This window comes from Rhinoderma darwinii, chromosome 9 (genome assembly GCF_050947455.1).
Source record: "Rhinoderma darwinii isolate aRhiDar2 chromosome 9, aRhiDar2.hap1, whole genome shotgun sequence".
NCBI classification, from domain to species: domain Eukaryota; kingdom Metazoa; phylum Chordata; class Amphibia; order Anura; family Rhinodermatidae; genus Rhinoderma; species Rhinoderma darwinii.
Window position 1 is genome coordinate 46,858,642 of NC_134695.1, and position 16,155 is coordinate 46,874,796.

Below are 16,155 nucleotides of genomic sequence, written 5' to 3' on the forward strand. Positions count from 1 at the left end.
CCGGACTTGTCTCCCATCGAAACACATCTGGGACGTCATTGGTCGGCAATTACAAAGGGAACTGCCAGAAGCCAATCTTGATGATTAGCGTGCCCAAGTGTATTCAGTGTGGCATAGCAGTCCTCAGACAACCGTTAATAACCTCATTGATAGCACGCCAAAGCATGTAAGTGCGTGTATTTCTGCGCGTGGTGCTCATACTTAATGCTGAATAAATAAGGATGTTTGGAATGTTTTGTTTCCATTTTTTCATCTTTTGCACATCATTAACATGTCTATCCATCCTGGGATTTACACAATTCCACAATTTCTTCTTCTTGGTGTTGCAATTTCAATGTTGAGAATTGTATATATATATCATAAATCCCTTTGTTACTGGCAAAATGTAGATAGGACAACATAGTTATCATGCCAATATGAGCAATATTCTGTATATTTGTGTGATACCTCTATTAATTTTCTATAGTAGCACTTTGCCTTAGATAAATATTATTTACACAGATGGTTTGATACGTTTACCCTGTATACACTGTATACTTTGGATTGTCCTATATCTTTAAATAAAAAGAAGAATTTGCATTGAAAGAAAAATTTAAATTTTTGATTTGCGGAGAGTTCTATAACATATAGCATTGAAGATTCAACCTCAGCCAATCGCAGCCTATTCTTGACTTTGTTAAACTTCATCCTTTATTTCTGTGTAGAGGAAATCTGGATGAAGGGAAATTTTATTAGATGGCAATTCCCTTGCCCTACATTTTTTTTGTCCGTAAATGACATCGATACCACTCAGGATGGGTGTTATCGGTGGTGAATTTTGGATTGGATCAAGGCCGTTCTAAATATAGGGAGGTATGGAGTAGCGCAGTAAATATATATTGTTCAGTTTTACTTGGAATATAAAAATAATGTCATATTGTTTTAAATGTGAGGTTTAATCATTATAATAGTTCATCACAAGTGAATTTAAAGTGAATGTTCTATACTGAACACGCAGAAGATAAAGTTGTATAAATTAACATCACAAAGACAATACATTCAACATAAAGTAATATTTACTTGATGAAATTACATAAAGAATTTGTCGTACATTGCGTTCCATTGAGAGAGACCTCCACCAGGTTATTCTGTGACAACTAGTGGTGGTCTCAGGCTTTGGGATTATCAGGGTTGATGCAGGGCTGGTAGTTACAGACACATTCTGTGAAGACTCGGATATTGACTGTGATGTGGGAATTTGAGTGAGGACAAAAAAGCTCTACAGACTTTACAATAATGGAACTTCTCACTGGCATGCAGCAACTGCACCTGCCTTCAATTGACTGGAAGCCATCGTCATACCTAAAAGACAATAAAAATCATAAGCAATAGACAGGCACAGCCACCATGTATCTGCACTACATAATAGTCGCATACACAATGTGGAAAGATTCTGTAGCAGAGGCAAGAAACCTCATTCTCAGCCTTTACCACCCTGTACAACTTGGATTTCTAGTGAGAGAAACTCGGTCTGGGTTCCATGACTAGATTATACTGCCTTTAGGGTAGGAACACACACAACGTAAACACTGCGGATTTTCCACAACGGATTAATTGCGGAAAATCCGCAGCGTATTACAGTAGCAGCAGTGTGGGTGAGATTTCAACAAATCTCGTCCCCATACTGGTAAATATTTGCCGAAATGTCCGAACATAAATTGACCTGCGGTGCGGTTACTTCAACTGCTGCACGTCTATTAATTCTTCGTATACGCAACTCTTCTGTTGCGGGTTTACACATTGAATTCAATGGGGTGCTTAAACCCGCAACAAAGTAGTGTGGGTTGCGATATTTGCGTCGGAATCAGCGATGTGCCGCAAAAAAGTATGAAAACGTACCCAGTGTTCCCTGCTTCTCCAGTCCGGCCTCCCTGGATGACGTTGCGGGGCATGTGACCACTGCAGCCAATCACGGGCTGCAGCGTCACATGGCCTGCAATGTCATTCCAGGAGACCGGACTGCGAGCCGAGAAGAGGGAGGGGGTAAGTATGAATGTTTTTTGGAAATTACGCCGGAAAAACGCACCACAATGTTGTGCCATTTTCTGGATGGCATTCCCTGCGGTATTGAGGGCTGGTATGCTGCGCACCTTAACGCAGTGTATCAGCACAGAATATGTTGTGTGTGTTCCTACCCTTAATGTGCGGTTATATTACATTGTTGGGTCAACAGCACAGCTTGCCTCTCTATATCACATAAATTGCAGACCAAAGATGTCTGGTGCGCTCTGCTAATCCTTGCATGTGGCAGGGCCTAGCAGAAGCCTGCAATATTGTGTATTGTGTCTAACGATCGCTGGTTCAAGTCCGCTAGAGGAGCTAATAAATTGGATCAAAAATAAAAAAATAAATAATAAAAAATATTACAAGTTCACAAAAGAAAAAAAAAAAAAGAAGTCTGGGGTGTGTGCATTCTCCTTATAGAGGATGAGGGCGCTCTTGAGTTGAGCTTTCTGACCCAAAATTTATTTTACCCTTTCCTCTTAAAAGTAGGGGGAAGTAGACGCACACAAAATGCAAGTCTGCTCATACCCTAATAGTCGGTTGTCTTTTTAGAATATTATATTATGCTATGCCCTTCCATGTAAGGGTTAACATTGTTTTTCTTGCTTCTTACCATGATTCAGATTCACAGAGCCCTTGACATTTGTTTAATGGCACTTCACTGGAACAGTTATCCTTGGTGATGACATGATTATATTCATGTGGACTGCATTTAGGTGCTAGAAGGAAAGCCAAAAACCGAATTAAATATAATGTCGTTCTAATAATATAACTTCTATATTTGGTTATAAAATGTATATTTCTTATACAAAGAGTTTGTAGAAAGCTGTGTTGGTCAACTGATGAAAATGTTTTACAATGTAGTGTACAGATCCATAGGTTTGACCTAAAATTGATCCTTTGAAAAGCAATTTGGCATCTATTTTAGACCCATTTAAAATGAATGGGATCTACTGATGAATCTGTTCTGTGCTTTGAGAAAAAAAACATCTTAGGTTCCAGATTTTGCTACTAAGTCATTAAGTAACTTCTGGATTGAGTAATGTTGTTATACAAGAGACACATTTTAGGTTATCATTGTAGTTCTTATGTTTTCAGTCTTTGTTAGGTACTCCAATTTTCAAGTATGTTAATGTTCTACTTTTCTAAGAAGGCAGATTCGATCCTGAATAGCAACACTGCCTCTCTACGACTTCATACTATAGAGTCATGGTGTATGGTGCCTTTGTACAGGATTGTATTGGAGAGAATCCCTCTATAATCCGGCATCCAATGGAACCAATTTTGTATTAAATTAGTGGAAGAGGCAGTAGTATTGCTCCGTATACTTGTATACTCGATGGCTCCCTACAATTTGAAGCATGTACAGATCTGTAATACGGCTGTGTGCATGAGCCATAAATATAAAGAACATGGGTTTCTAATGGATCGGAGTGATATAAGATCAGTTTATGCTCACAAGTAAAATTTCATGGGTTTCTAGTGAATTCGAATAACTGAAGGTAAGAAGTCACTCATTTGGACCTCAGGAGGTAGTAGTTGTTGCCCTGTTTCTACAGATTTTTTTTTAATTTTTTTTAACTTTTCCTTCATTTATTATCTACCTATTAATCTCGTGGTGAAGTTGGGCAGATTAGTTGGCAGCTTACCCAGGTAAAGATACACAAAAGTAACACATTTGTCTATAACCTCCTACAAAGTGTTAGTACAGGTTAGGGCAACCTTGGCACTGTGATAAACTATACACGCAGTAGGTGATTCAAGATGTGTCAAAAGCAAAAATAATGTCCTGAGACTTATAGTTTCAACTCTGGAGAAGAAAATGCTTCTTGTACATTTCTCAATGTCAAGTCTTGTTATGTTCGGAAGAGGGCCTATTACTTTTACATTGAGGTAAGCCTCCTGATATCTCAATATGCGTTTCATTAGGAATGTCTGTAATTTGACAAGTTGGAAGGCATTGCTGGTCTTGAAATAACTAGGTAATTCCACTGACTTGTACTTTTGTAGTCAGTAGTTCTTTATTGGTCAGGGCAGATTGCGGGAAAAACGTCAGTAAAGCCTCATGCAGAAAGAGTTAAAAACAAAAAGGAGCCTCATTTAGGTGTCCGTAATGTTGGCAACATTTTAGCATCTGTATCGAGACTGCAGGACCTGGGACCCCCACAGTTCAAGAGAACTGAACTATGATCATTAGGGTGCTATAGTGATCTACGTCCAATCCACTTGAACCACCTCGAGTCCGGATGTTGCAGCTGTAAAACAGATGCAAAAATGTGGCCACATTACGGCCATCTGAATGCCGCCTAAAGGTATATTTAAGACAAGAATAGTGTCCCCCAAACCAGAACCTGACCATGTAAGGAATCGAGCAGGACTAAAATATTTTACAAAAAGGTTACCATTTACAGAAAATGATGACCATAAGGGCAGAAGAGAGAAGTTTGATGAAAACACAAAAGTAGAACTGACCGTGATCTTAGAGGAAAAAATAGAACTGAAAGAAACCAAAGTGCAGGCACACTGGACAAAAGTGTTTCATTTATACAAACTTTTAATCATGAAAGAAACTAGAATAAGTTCTAATAACTCGCAGGCTAGCCTACATATATAGAATCAATTTCTGGTCAAACCTATGGAATTGAGACCTAATTGCAGGTTTCAAGTTAAATTTGGATTAAGGGCATAACTATAATTCAAAGGACCCATAGCAATGTCACGATGGCTAGTAGTGTCATATATCAGACCTGCACAAAGGAGAACCCATATAAACGTTCTAGAGAACTGAAAGCCACTACCATGTTTTTACCCTTAAATATTGCTATGTTCCTGCACCTGGATGGGCCCCCTCAGTCTTCAGGCCCCAGGCAGAGCATAACAAGTTGGGGAATGCTATTAGATTATCAATGACATTAAAAAGCAAAGTCTCACACTGATACTAAAAAATGCATTTACTTTAAAAAGATATATTTCCAACTTAGACATTTATGGAATATCCATGCGCGGTCCCCTCTCCACTAGTCCCGCTTGGAATCGGCAGCAGGTCGAGTGACCACTGTTCTCAAGGTAGTTGCGGGTCCCAGAGCTGGGGCCTGCATATTTCAGACATATAGGGCATATCCTGTGGATATGCCATAAATGTCTACGTTTGCAATAGCCCTCCCATAGTAGTGAATGGAAGATAGGGAAGCAGCGTAGCTGTTTCCGTAACTACTATTCAATTCTATGGGACTTACAGAAACCGCATAGTTCAGCGAGCGACGCTGTTTTCTTCTTCATGGTCGGAAATCACACGCTTCAGCCACAACACAGAGAGGTAGAAAAGGGTTTAGGGGGCCCTGTTCTAGAGATAGGTGCGGGTCCCAGAGGTGGGACCCGCATCTATCTGACATTTATGACATATTCTGTGGATATGTCCTAAATGTCTCTGATGGGAAAACCCCTTTAAGTTGTTTTGCAGATAGAATATGCAATGGGCTACATGAGGCTCTGACGGAATACAAACCTTTCAGATGACTTTTCATAATAAGCTGTCATAGGTATGTACATGAGGAATAACACTATTTTTTTTAACAGTTTTCCACTCTGCAGGCTCTGTCTCTAATTCTCAGCTTTCTCTGAGCTAGTGGGGGAGACTAACTGTTATCATGTTTTCTGTACACTGCACACATAGAAGAGGAGAATCCTGCAACATGGAGGACATCTCACATCACTAATGAAACGTGTTGCTGAGAATCCAGCACTGGGGTGACATATAAATCTTACCAGAAGCTGTGCATGTATGTATGTATGTATGTATGTATGTGTGCGTGCATGTGTCTCTTACGCTGCTCCCCCTTCCCTCTCCATAGACTTCTATAGGCAGCATGTTTGTGTCTCACTCTGCTCTCTCCACCTGCTCCTTCATCCCTCTCTATAGGCTTCTTTTGGCAGCATCTGTGCCTCTCACACTACTTCCTTGTACTCTCCCCTCTCCATAGACTATATATATATATATATATATATCAGCTATACTATTAGATTAGCAGAAATTGTTTGAAAAGTTAATGTCCTTTTGACGTCTCATTTGCATCATGGAAAAGGTTTAGAGCTACAATTTCTGAATATTCCAGAAGACAATACTACTCACGAGTTTGGGTTGTCACTGTTGTACTTAGAGGAAAATCGTGACCTATACAAAAAAAAGTTAATTTTTAGGTTATTTAAATGCATTATTCAGAACATAGCTTGGATTCAATCAAGCATGTTTTTTCACATTAAGAAAAAAAAAAGAGAATGAGGATATTTCCACATTTATTGACTGTTAGGCAAGGTTCACACATAGCGTATCTGCACCAAAATTCTGCAACAAAGTACAGTACAATGTAAGTGGATGGTTTTAACAAACCCCATTTACTTACAGTGTAAAATAATCTACAGCGGGTTTTAGACATGCTGGGGATTTTTTAATTCGCAACATGCCTTATTTGTTGCCGAAATGCTGCAGATTTTCCCCACGGATTTCTTTCTGTGTTAAATAGCCTGACGAAGGGGCCTTTGTGCTCTGAAAGCCGCATATAGAACTTTTATGGTTAGCCAATAAAGGTATCATACCTACTATACTTAAGTATTTAACATATATTCATTTCAATACAATGAGTGAAATCTACGGCTGTATCCGCAACAAAATCTACATGTAATGCACGCAGACTTTTTGGCAAATTTGTAGGACGGATTATCATCGTAATATTGACTCTATGTGTGAACCCTTCCTTAGGGAGAGCTGGGAGGACGAAAGGAAAGGGCCCTTTTTGTGACCAAGTGACAGAAAGATTAGCCCTTTGAGAAGTTATATAGGTGAAAATTGTAGCAATCTACTTACAGAGAAAAGTACTCCGCACCGCACTTGTATATTTTGATGCAATAATTTTGATTTCTCCTTCATGTAACGTTTGCAAATAAGAGGTGGGGGACGTCTATCACGTAAACCATTCCAAACTTTCCTTTCCACACCTCGCAAAGTGACATTCCCCTTGTCTACACTGGGCCCAATGTCCTCCCATCATTAAAGGATACCATTTCATGCACCCACAAACTAGCCATAGATATACCCTAATCGTGGCGATTTAACATGTGATTTGACATTTGTGACCTATCTCATCAAGTGTCTGTGCGGTGTCTTATATGTTGGGGAGACCACCCGACATATACGAGACTGCATTCCCCAACATAAATCTACCATAATTACAGTTTTAGGTCATAGAGCAGATTCCAGCACCCAAAAGGGGTGGCAATAGGGTTGCCCTATTAAAAAACCGGGACTGTTATTGGATACATACACTCAGAAAATTAGATCCACGTGGACTTAATAGAGAGTACGAACGTATTTGAATAATATTTGGATAATAAGTAGTCTCTTATTGGTTATAACCCAAAAACGTATTATTTCGTTATGTGTATATATTCTCATTCAGGGATCATTTGTAGTTGATTCCACGTTTTTTTAACATTATTATTGTCTATTTCTTGTCAGACAAAATGAAAGGGACCCTGGGACAGGTACAAAAAGCATAATTCAATGTCTCCATGATTTGATATCTTTGTATGCTATGTACTTATTGTTATCACTCCCATACCTATTCTTCCTGTCCCTGTTTCTTCCTCCCATCCATTACCCTTTTGCTTATAACTTTATCATGATGCCATTCTCATATCGGATTCCCATATTATTTCTTCATAGAAGCTCTATTTTGATTTCATTTTTCGGTATACTTAACCCTAAGGCTGGATTCACAAGAGCACATTACGTCCGTAATGGACGGAACGTATTTCGGCCGCAAGTCCCGGACCGAACACACTGCAGGGAGCCGGGCTCCTAGCATCATAGTTATGTATGATGCTAGGAGTCCCTGCCTCGCTGTGGGACAACTGTTCCATACTGTAATCATGTTTTCAGTACGGGACAGTAGTTCCACGGAGAGGCAGGGACTCCTAGCATCGTACATAACTATGATGCTAGGAGCCCGGCTCCCTGCACTGTGTTACGTCCGGGACTTGCGGCCGAAATACGTTCCGTCCATTACGGACGTAATGTGCTCGTGTGAATCCAGGATAACAGGTTCTAAGTCCCACTGCCATCCCCATCATTCCTATATATCATATTGAACCAAGGTGGGCCAACCCCTTCTATCAGTAACACTGTTAGTACGGATTGATGTTACAATGTTTGTTATAACAACCAAGAAGCTCCCTGCGTCGATACTCACTAGCGCAGTGGATCTGCATACGGATGATTCAGCCATGCACATGCGCAGCAGCCTTTATAGGGAACCTGTCACCAGCATTTCACCTATTAAACCAGAAATACCAGGTGGTAGGGGGTGAAAAATCATTTCTATATAACCTATAATAGTCTTCTTAGTCTGCTCTGTAGCTTTAGTATTCAGTTTTTTAGTGTTCCCACACCGTATGCTAATGAGCATAAAAGAGTCAAATCTTCATTCCTCAAGTCTTTCCGAGTTTACCCCGCCTCCTTACATTTGATTGACAGCTCCGCACCTTCCCCCAGCACACAAAATCCTGCGCTTGTGCATTGATGTCCTATTCTGGTGTGTGCGCACAAAGGGTTACCAGATTATTACGATAAAAGGCGCAAAATATTTGCAGACCGTTATTTACAGTCGGAGGAGGAGTTTAGGAGCGGGGATACCGGTAATGAACTTTTGATAGCAGCGGCCAGTGACGGATAAGTAAAGTTCAATAGGTGAAATGCTGGTGACAGGTTCCCTTTAAAGAACGCCAATGAGTTACATCTTAGCCTTATAAATATATATATATATATATATATATATATATATATATATATATACAAATATATATGTATATATATATATATATATATATATATATATATATATAGTTATATTTATTGGTGTTACCCTAGGACTCCATAAGTTACCTCTTATCTTATGACTTTATCTGTAGGTAGCATGCCTGCTATTATTATACATTTACAGATGTAGCCGTCTTTATCTTGACTTTTAACAGATTAAATACACAGTGTCAAGATCCTTTATCTTGACTTTTTCAATGATTTTTCAATGATTTTTCAATGGCTTTTGTTGTGTAATATCACGCTGCAGCAAGTTATCAGAGTCAAGATAAAGATGGCTGCATCCGTAGTTACATTTCTATAGGGGTGGTAATTTTCTTTCCCCTTTTTTTTCCTTCCTTGTATCCCAACACAGACTAGTACAATTTATGTATCTTTGATCTGAGTCCACCAGACCTGATAATAGTCTGATACTAGGATTGTATCGTACTGTCCCTAGTTGGGTGTAAATACTGTTTACTTTCTATCATGTATGCATATATGGAAATAGATTTGTCTTTTTGTTCCTTTTTGTATTACAAATGCCTCTAAGTGTATTATATGCAGAATATTCTCAGTCATGTTTTTTTTATTACTTACAAATTCGACTTCAAAAAGGTCCAGGATGGACCGAAACGTCGTAATATCTGAAAACATTGATCTGTAATATTTATCCATTGGAGGGAATACATGCATACCTCTTATTTGCACACATGAGAAGAGAGAATTAAAAATAATTGCATCAAAATATATGTGAGCTGCAGATTACTTTTCTCAGTTATTTATATTGAAAAATCCTTCAGGACAGCACCTACAATTAAGGCCCCATTCACATCACGTTTGTGATATCTGTCAGGCGTATACATTTATAGACACTAAAAAAGTATTGAAACGTATAGCTCGGCGTATATTTAGACTATAATGGGTCAAACGTAGACCAAAATAGCATCCATTTGGTCTATGTTTGTCATGGTTTAAGTTGGGTTACTGTTTTTTGAAAATACTGAAAAGCGTAGTTTGGACGACGTGTGCAAATGTAATGCTATACGTTTGTATCCGTTTACATACAGTAAATCTATCAGTTTTTTTTTTCAGTGTTCACTTTAAAAAACAAAACGTATACTTTTCTCAGGTAAAAAATGGACAGAAACGTATACCGATGTACGAGTATATGCTAAACGTACACGCTATAAAAAACACAGACGCAAACAGAAAATGGTCCACGTTTTTATATGTTTTCAATGGTCCACATTTTTATTAAAAAAATTATACGCCCGGCGGATAGCATAAACGCGATGTGAATGGGGCATAATGGGAATAGGATACCATTTATTTACAAATACATCAACTTCCTGCCCCAGAAATTGAGGGCCGGTTAAAAACACCAGCAAATGAGCTGCCCAAAGAACACAATTTAGGTGCACAAAAAGGACACAATTTAGAACGATTTATACTAGTACCAAAGACTTAAATTAACTCTCTCTTTATAGCAATTACCAGTTATATATAATATTAAAAAGCAAATATTCTTACTAGTGCTGGTTGTCCTAGTGGGAAGTGATGTGGTTGTGGCATTGGAAGCAGGACTGGTAGACATTGTGGACGTGGTATTAGAAGTAATGGGGGGAATAAATGTTGTTGTGCTGGTAGAAGAGTTTGTAGTTTTGGTAGTAGGTGTTATAGTGCTAGTAGAAGTGACAGGGATTGGTGTTGTAGAACTAGAAATAATAGGAGTAATAGGTGTTATAGTACTAGTAGATGTGAGTGGAATAGGGGTAGTGGGGCTTGTAGTAGGGGTTATAGTGCTGGTAAGAGTGACAGGGATCGGTGTTATGGTGCTGGTACTTGTGGGTGGAATAAGGGTTGTAGTCCTGTTAGTAGTAATGAGAATAGGGGTAGTGGTACTAGAAGTACTTGGTGAAATAGAAGTTGTGGGGCTGGTGGTAGAGATTGTAGTTTTGGTAGTAGGTGTTATAGTGCTACTAGAAGTGACAGGGATCGGTGTTGTAGTCCTAGAAATAGTCGGGGTAATAGGTGTTATAGTGCTGTTTGTTGTACTAGTAATAGTGGGGGTAACAGGTGTTATAGTGCTGGTAGATGTGGGTGGAATAGGGGTAGTGGGGCTTGTAGTAAAGGTTATAATGCTGGTAGGAGTGATAGGGATCGGTGTTGTTGTGCTGGTTGTTGTACTAGTAATAGTGGGGGTAATAGGTGTTATAGTACTAGTAGATGTGGGTGGAAGAGGAGTAGTGGGGCTTGTAGTAAAGGTTATAATGCTGGTAGGAGTGATAGGGATCGGTGTTGTTGTGCTGGTTGTTGTACTAGTAATAGTGGGGGTAATAGGTGTTATAGTACTAGTAGATGTGGGTGGAAGAGGAGTAGTGGGGCTTGTAGTAAAGGTTATAATGCTGGTAGGAGTGACAGGGATCGGTGTTGATGTGCTGGTTGTTGTACTAGTAATAGTGGGGGTAATAGGTGTTATAGTACTAGTAGATGTAGGTGGAATAGGGGTAGTGGGGCTTGTAGTAGGGGTAATAGTGCTACTAGGAGTGACAGGGATCGGTGTTGTTGTGCTGGTTGTTGTACTAGTAATAGTGGGGGTAATAGGTATTATAGTACTAGTATATGTGGGTGGAATAGGGGTAGTGGGGCTTGTAGTAGGGGTTATAGTGCTAGTAGATGTGGGTGGAATAGGGGTTGTAAGGCTTGTAGTAGGGGTTATAGTACTAGTAGATGTGGGTGGAATAGGGGTAGTGGTGCTTGTAGTAGGGGTTATAGTGCTGGTAGGAGTGACAGGGATAGGTGTTGATGTGCTGGTTGTCTTACTAGTAATAGTGGGGGTAATAGGTGTTATAGTGCTAGTAGATGTAGGTGGAATAGGGGTAGTGGTGCTTGTAGTAGGGGTTATAGTGCTGGTAGGAGTGACAGGGATCGGTGTTGTTGTGCTGGTTGTTGTACTAGTAATAGTGGGGGTAATAGGTGTTATAGTACTAGTAGATGTGGGTGGAATAGGGGTAGTGGGGCTTGTAGTAGGGGTTATAGTGCTGGTAGGAGTGACAGGGATCGGTGTTGTTGTGCTGGTTGTCTTACTAGTAATAGTGGGGGTAATAGGTGTTATAGTGCTAGTAGATGTGGGTGGAATAGGGCTAGTGGTGCTTGTAGTAGGGGTTATAGTGCTGGTAGGAGTGACAGGGATCGGTGTTGTTGTGCTGGTTGTTGTACTAGTAATAGTGGGGGTAATAGGTGTTATAGTACTAGTAGATGTGGGTGGAATAGGGGTAGTGGGGCTTGTAGTAGGGGTTATAGTGCTGGTAGGAGTGACAGGGATCGGTGTTGTTGTGCTGGTTGTCTTACTAGTAATAGTGGGGGTAATAGGTGTTATAGTGCTAGTAGATGTGGGTGGAATAGGGCTAGTGGTGCTTGTAGTAGGGGTTATAGTGCTGGTAGGAGTGACAGGGATGGGGGTTGTTGTGCTGGTTGTTGTACTAGTAATAGTGGGGGTAATAGGTGTTATAGTACTAGTAGATGTGGGTGGAATAGGGGTAGTGGGGCTTGTAGTAGGGGTTATAGTGCTGGTAGGAGTGACAGGGATCGGTGTTGTTGTGCTGGTTGTCTTACTAGTAATAGTGGGGGTAATAGGTGTTATAGTGCTAGTAGATGTGGGTGGAATAGGGGTAGTGGGGCTTGTAGTAGGGGTTATAGTGCTAGTAGGAGTGATAGGGATTGGTGTTGTTGTGCTGGTTGTCTCACTAGTAATAGTGGGGGTAATAGGTGTGATAGTGCTAGTAGATGTGGGTGGAATAGGGCTAGTGGTGCTTGTAGTAGGGGTTATAGTGCTGGTAGGAGTGACAGGGATAGGGGTTGTTGTGCTGGTTGTTGTACTAGTAATAGTGGGGGTAATAGGTGTTATAGTACTAGTAGATGTGGGTGGAATAGGGGTAGTGGGGCTTGTAGTAAGGGTTATAGTGCTAGTAGGAGTGACAGGGATTGGTGTTGTTGTGCTGGTTGTCTTACTAGTAATAGTGGGGGTAATAGGTGTGATAGTGCTAGTAGATGTAGGTGGAATAGGGCTAGTGGTGCTTGTAGTAGGGGTTATAGTGCTGGTAGGAGTGACAGGGATAGGGGTTGTTGTGCTGGTTGTTGTACTAGTAATAGTGGGGGTAATAGGTGTTATAGTACTAGTAGATGTGGGTGGAATAGGGGTAGTGGTGCTTGTAGTAGGTGTTATAGTGCTGGTAGAAGTGACAGGGATCGGTGTTGTGCTGGTTGTCTTACTAGTACTAGTGGCGGTAATAGGTGTTATAGTGCTAGTAGATGTGGGTGGAATAGGGGTAGTGGGGCTTGTAGTAGGGGTTATAGTGCTAGTAGGAGTGACAGGGATTGGTGTTGTTGTGCTGGTTGTCTCACTAGTAATAGTGGGGGTAATAGGTGTGATAGTGCTAGTAGATGTGGGTGGAATAGGGCTAGTGGTGCTTGTAGTAGGGGTTATAGTGCTGGTAGGAGTGACAGGGATAGGGGTTGTTGTGCTGGTTGTTGTACTAGTAATAGTGGGGGTAATAGGTGTTATAGTACTAGTAGATGTGGGTGGAATAGGGGTAGTGGGGCTTGTAGTAGGGGTTATAGTGCTAGTAGGAGTGACAGGGATTGGTGTTGTTGTGCTGGTTGTCTTACTAGTAATAGTGGAGGTAATAGGTGTGATAGTGCTAGTAGATGTGGGTGGAATAGGGCTAGTGGTGCTTGTAGTAGGGGTCATAGTGCTGGTAGGAGTGACAGGGATAGGGGTTGTTGTGCTGGTTGTTGTACTAGTAATAGTGGGGGTAATAGGTGTTATAGTACTAGTAGATGTGGGTGGAATAGGGGTAGTGGTGCTTGTAGTAGGTGTTATAGTGCTAGTAGAAGTGACAGGGATCGGTGTTGTTGTGTTGGTTGTCTTACTAGTAATAGTGGGGGTAATAGGTGTTATAGTGCTAGTAGATGTGGGTGGAATAGGGGTACTGGTGCTTGTAGTAGGGGTTATAGTGCTGGTAGGAGTGACAGGGATCGGTGTTGTTGTGCTGGATGTTGTACTAGTAATAGTGGGGGTAATAGGTGTTATAGTGCTAGTAGATGTGTGTGGAATAGGGGTAGTGGTGCTTGTAGTAGGTGTTATAGTGCTGGTAGGAGTGACAGGGATCGGTGTTGTTGTGCTGGTTGTTGTACTAGTAATGGTGGGGGTAATAGGTGTTATAGTACTAGTAGATGTGGGTGGAATAGGGGTAGTGGGGCTTGTAGTAGGGGTTATAGTGCTAGTAGGAGTGACAGGGATTGGTGTTGTTGTGCTGGTTGTCTTACTAATAATAGTGGGGGTAATAGGTGTGATAGTGCTAGTAGATGTGGGTGGAATAGGGCTAGTGGTGCTTGTAGTAGGGGTTATAGTGCTGGTAGGAGTGACAGGGATAGGAGTTGTTGTGCTGGTTGTTGTACTAGTAATAGTGGGGGTAATAGGTGTTATAGTGCTAGTAGATGTGGGTGGAATAGGGGTAGTGGTGCTTGTAGTAGGTGTTATAGTGCTGGTAGGAGTGACAGGGATCGGTGTTGTTGTGCTGGTTGTTGTACTAGTAATGGTGGGGGTAATAGGTGTTATAGTACTAGTAGATGTGGGTGGAATAGGGGTAGTGGGGCTTGTAGTAGGGGTTATAGTGCTAGTAGGAGTGACAGGGATTGGTGTTGTTGTGCTGGTTGTCTTACTAGTAATAGTGGGGGTAATAGGTGTGATAGTGCTAGTAGATGTGGGTGGAATAGGGCTAGTGGTGCTTGTAGTAGGGGTTATAGTGCTGGTAGGAGTGACAGGGATAGGAGTTGTTGTGCTGGTTGTTGTACTAGTAATAGTGGGGGTAATAGGTGTTATAGTGCTAGTAGATGTGGGTGGAATAGGGGTAGTGGTGCTTGTAGTAGGGGTTATAGTGCTAGTAGGAGTGACAGGGATTGGTGTTGTTGTGCTGGTTGTCTTACTAGTAATAGTGGAGGTAATAGGTGTGATAGTGCTAGTAGATGTGGGTGGAATAGGGGTAGTGGTGCTTGTAGTAGGTGTTATAGTGCTAGTAGAAGTGACAGGGATCGGTGTTGTTGTGTTGGTTGTCTTACTAGTAATAGTGGGGGTAATAGGTGTTATAGTGCTAGTAGATGTGGGTGGAATAGGGGTAGTGGGGCTTGTAGTAGGGCTTATAGTGCTGGTAGGAGTGACAGGGATCGGTGTTGTTGTGCTGGATGTTGTACTAGTAATAGTGGGGGTAATAGGTGTTATAGTGCTAGTAGATGTGGGTGGAATAGGGGTAGTGGTGCTTGTAGTAGGTGTTATAGTGCTGGTAGGAGTGACAGGGATCGGTGTTGTTGTGCTGGTTGTTGTACTAGTAATGGTGGGGGTAATAGGTGTTATAGTACTAGTAGATGTGGGTGGAATAGGGGTAGTGGGGCTTGTAGTAGGGGTTATAGTGCTAGTTGGAGTGACAGGGATTGGTGTTGTTGTGCTGGTTGTCTTACTAGTAATAGTGGGGGTAATAGGTGTGATAGTGCTAGTAGATGTGGGTGGAATAGGGCTAGTGGTGCTTGTAGTAGGGGTTATAGTGCTGGTAGGAGTGACAGGGATAGGAGTTGTTGTGCTGGTTGTTGTACTAGTAATAGTGGGGGTAATAGGTGTTATAGTGCTAGTAGATGTGGGTGGAATAGGGGTAGTGGTGCTTGTAGTAGGTGTTATAGTGCTGGTAGGAGTGACAGGGATCGGTGTTGTTGTGCTGGTTGTTGTACTAGTAATAGTGGGGGTAATAGGTGTGATAGTGCTAGTAGATGTGGGTGGAATAGGGCTAGTGGTGCTTGTAGTAGGGGTTATAGTGCTGGTAGGAGTGACAGGGATAGGGGTTGTTGTACTAGTAATAGTGGGGGTAATAGGTGTTATAGTGCTAGTAGATGTGGGTGGAATAGGGGTAGTGGTGCTTGTAGTAGGTGTTATAGTGCTGGTAGGAGTGACAGGGATCGGTGTTGTTGTGCTGGTTGTTGTACTAGTAATAGGTGTTATAGTACTAGTAGATGTGGGTGGAATAGGGGTAGTGGGGCTTGTAGTAGGGGTTATAGTGCTAGTAGGAGTGACAGGGATTGGTGTTGTTGTGCTGGTTGTCTTACTAGTAATAGTGGGGGTAATAGGTGTGAAAGTGCTAGTAGATGTGGGTGGAATAGGGCTAGTGGTGCTTATAGTAGGGGTTATAGTGCTGGTAGGAGTGACAGGGATC

At 41.3% G+C, this 16,155-nt stretch overlaps 1 protein-coding gene across 1 annotated transcript in view; it reads right to left on the reverse strand.

The window, feature by feature from the left end:
- Positions 1 to 1,148: 1,148 nt before the first annotated feature.
- Positions 1,149 to 16,155, reverse strand: part of LOC142660172 (uncharacterized) — a 79,429-nt gene continuing 64,422 nt past the window's right edge. Inside the window, exons 37-39 of the mRNA XM_075836753.1 lie at positions 10,427 to 16,116; positions 2,657 to 2,762; positions 1,149 to 1,341 (exon numbers count right to left, since the gene is read on the reverse strand). Coding sequence (XP_075692868.1) covers positions 1,149 to 1,341; positions 2,657 to 2,762; positions 10,427 to 16,116 — 5,989 coding nt within the window. The remainder of the gene's footprint in view (positions 1,342 to 2,656; positions 2,763 to 10,426; positions 16,117 to 16,155) is intronic.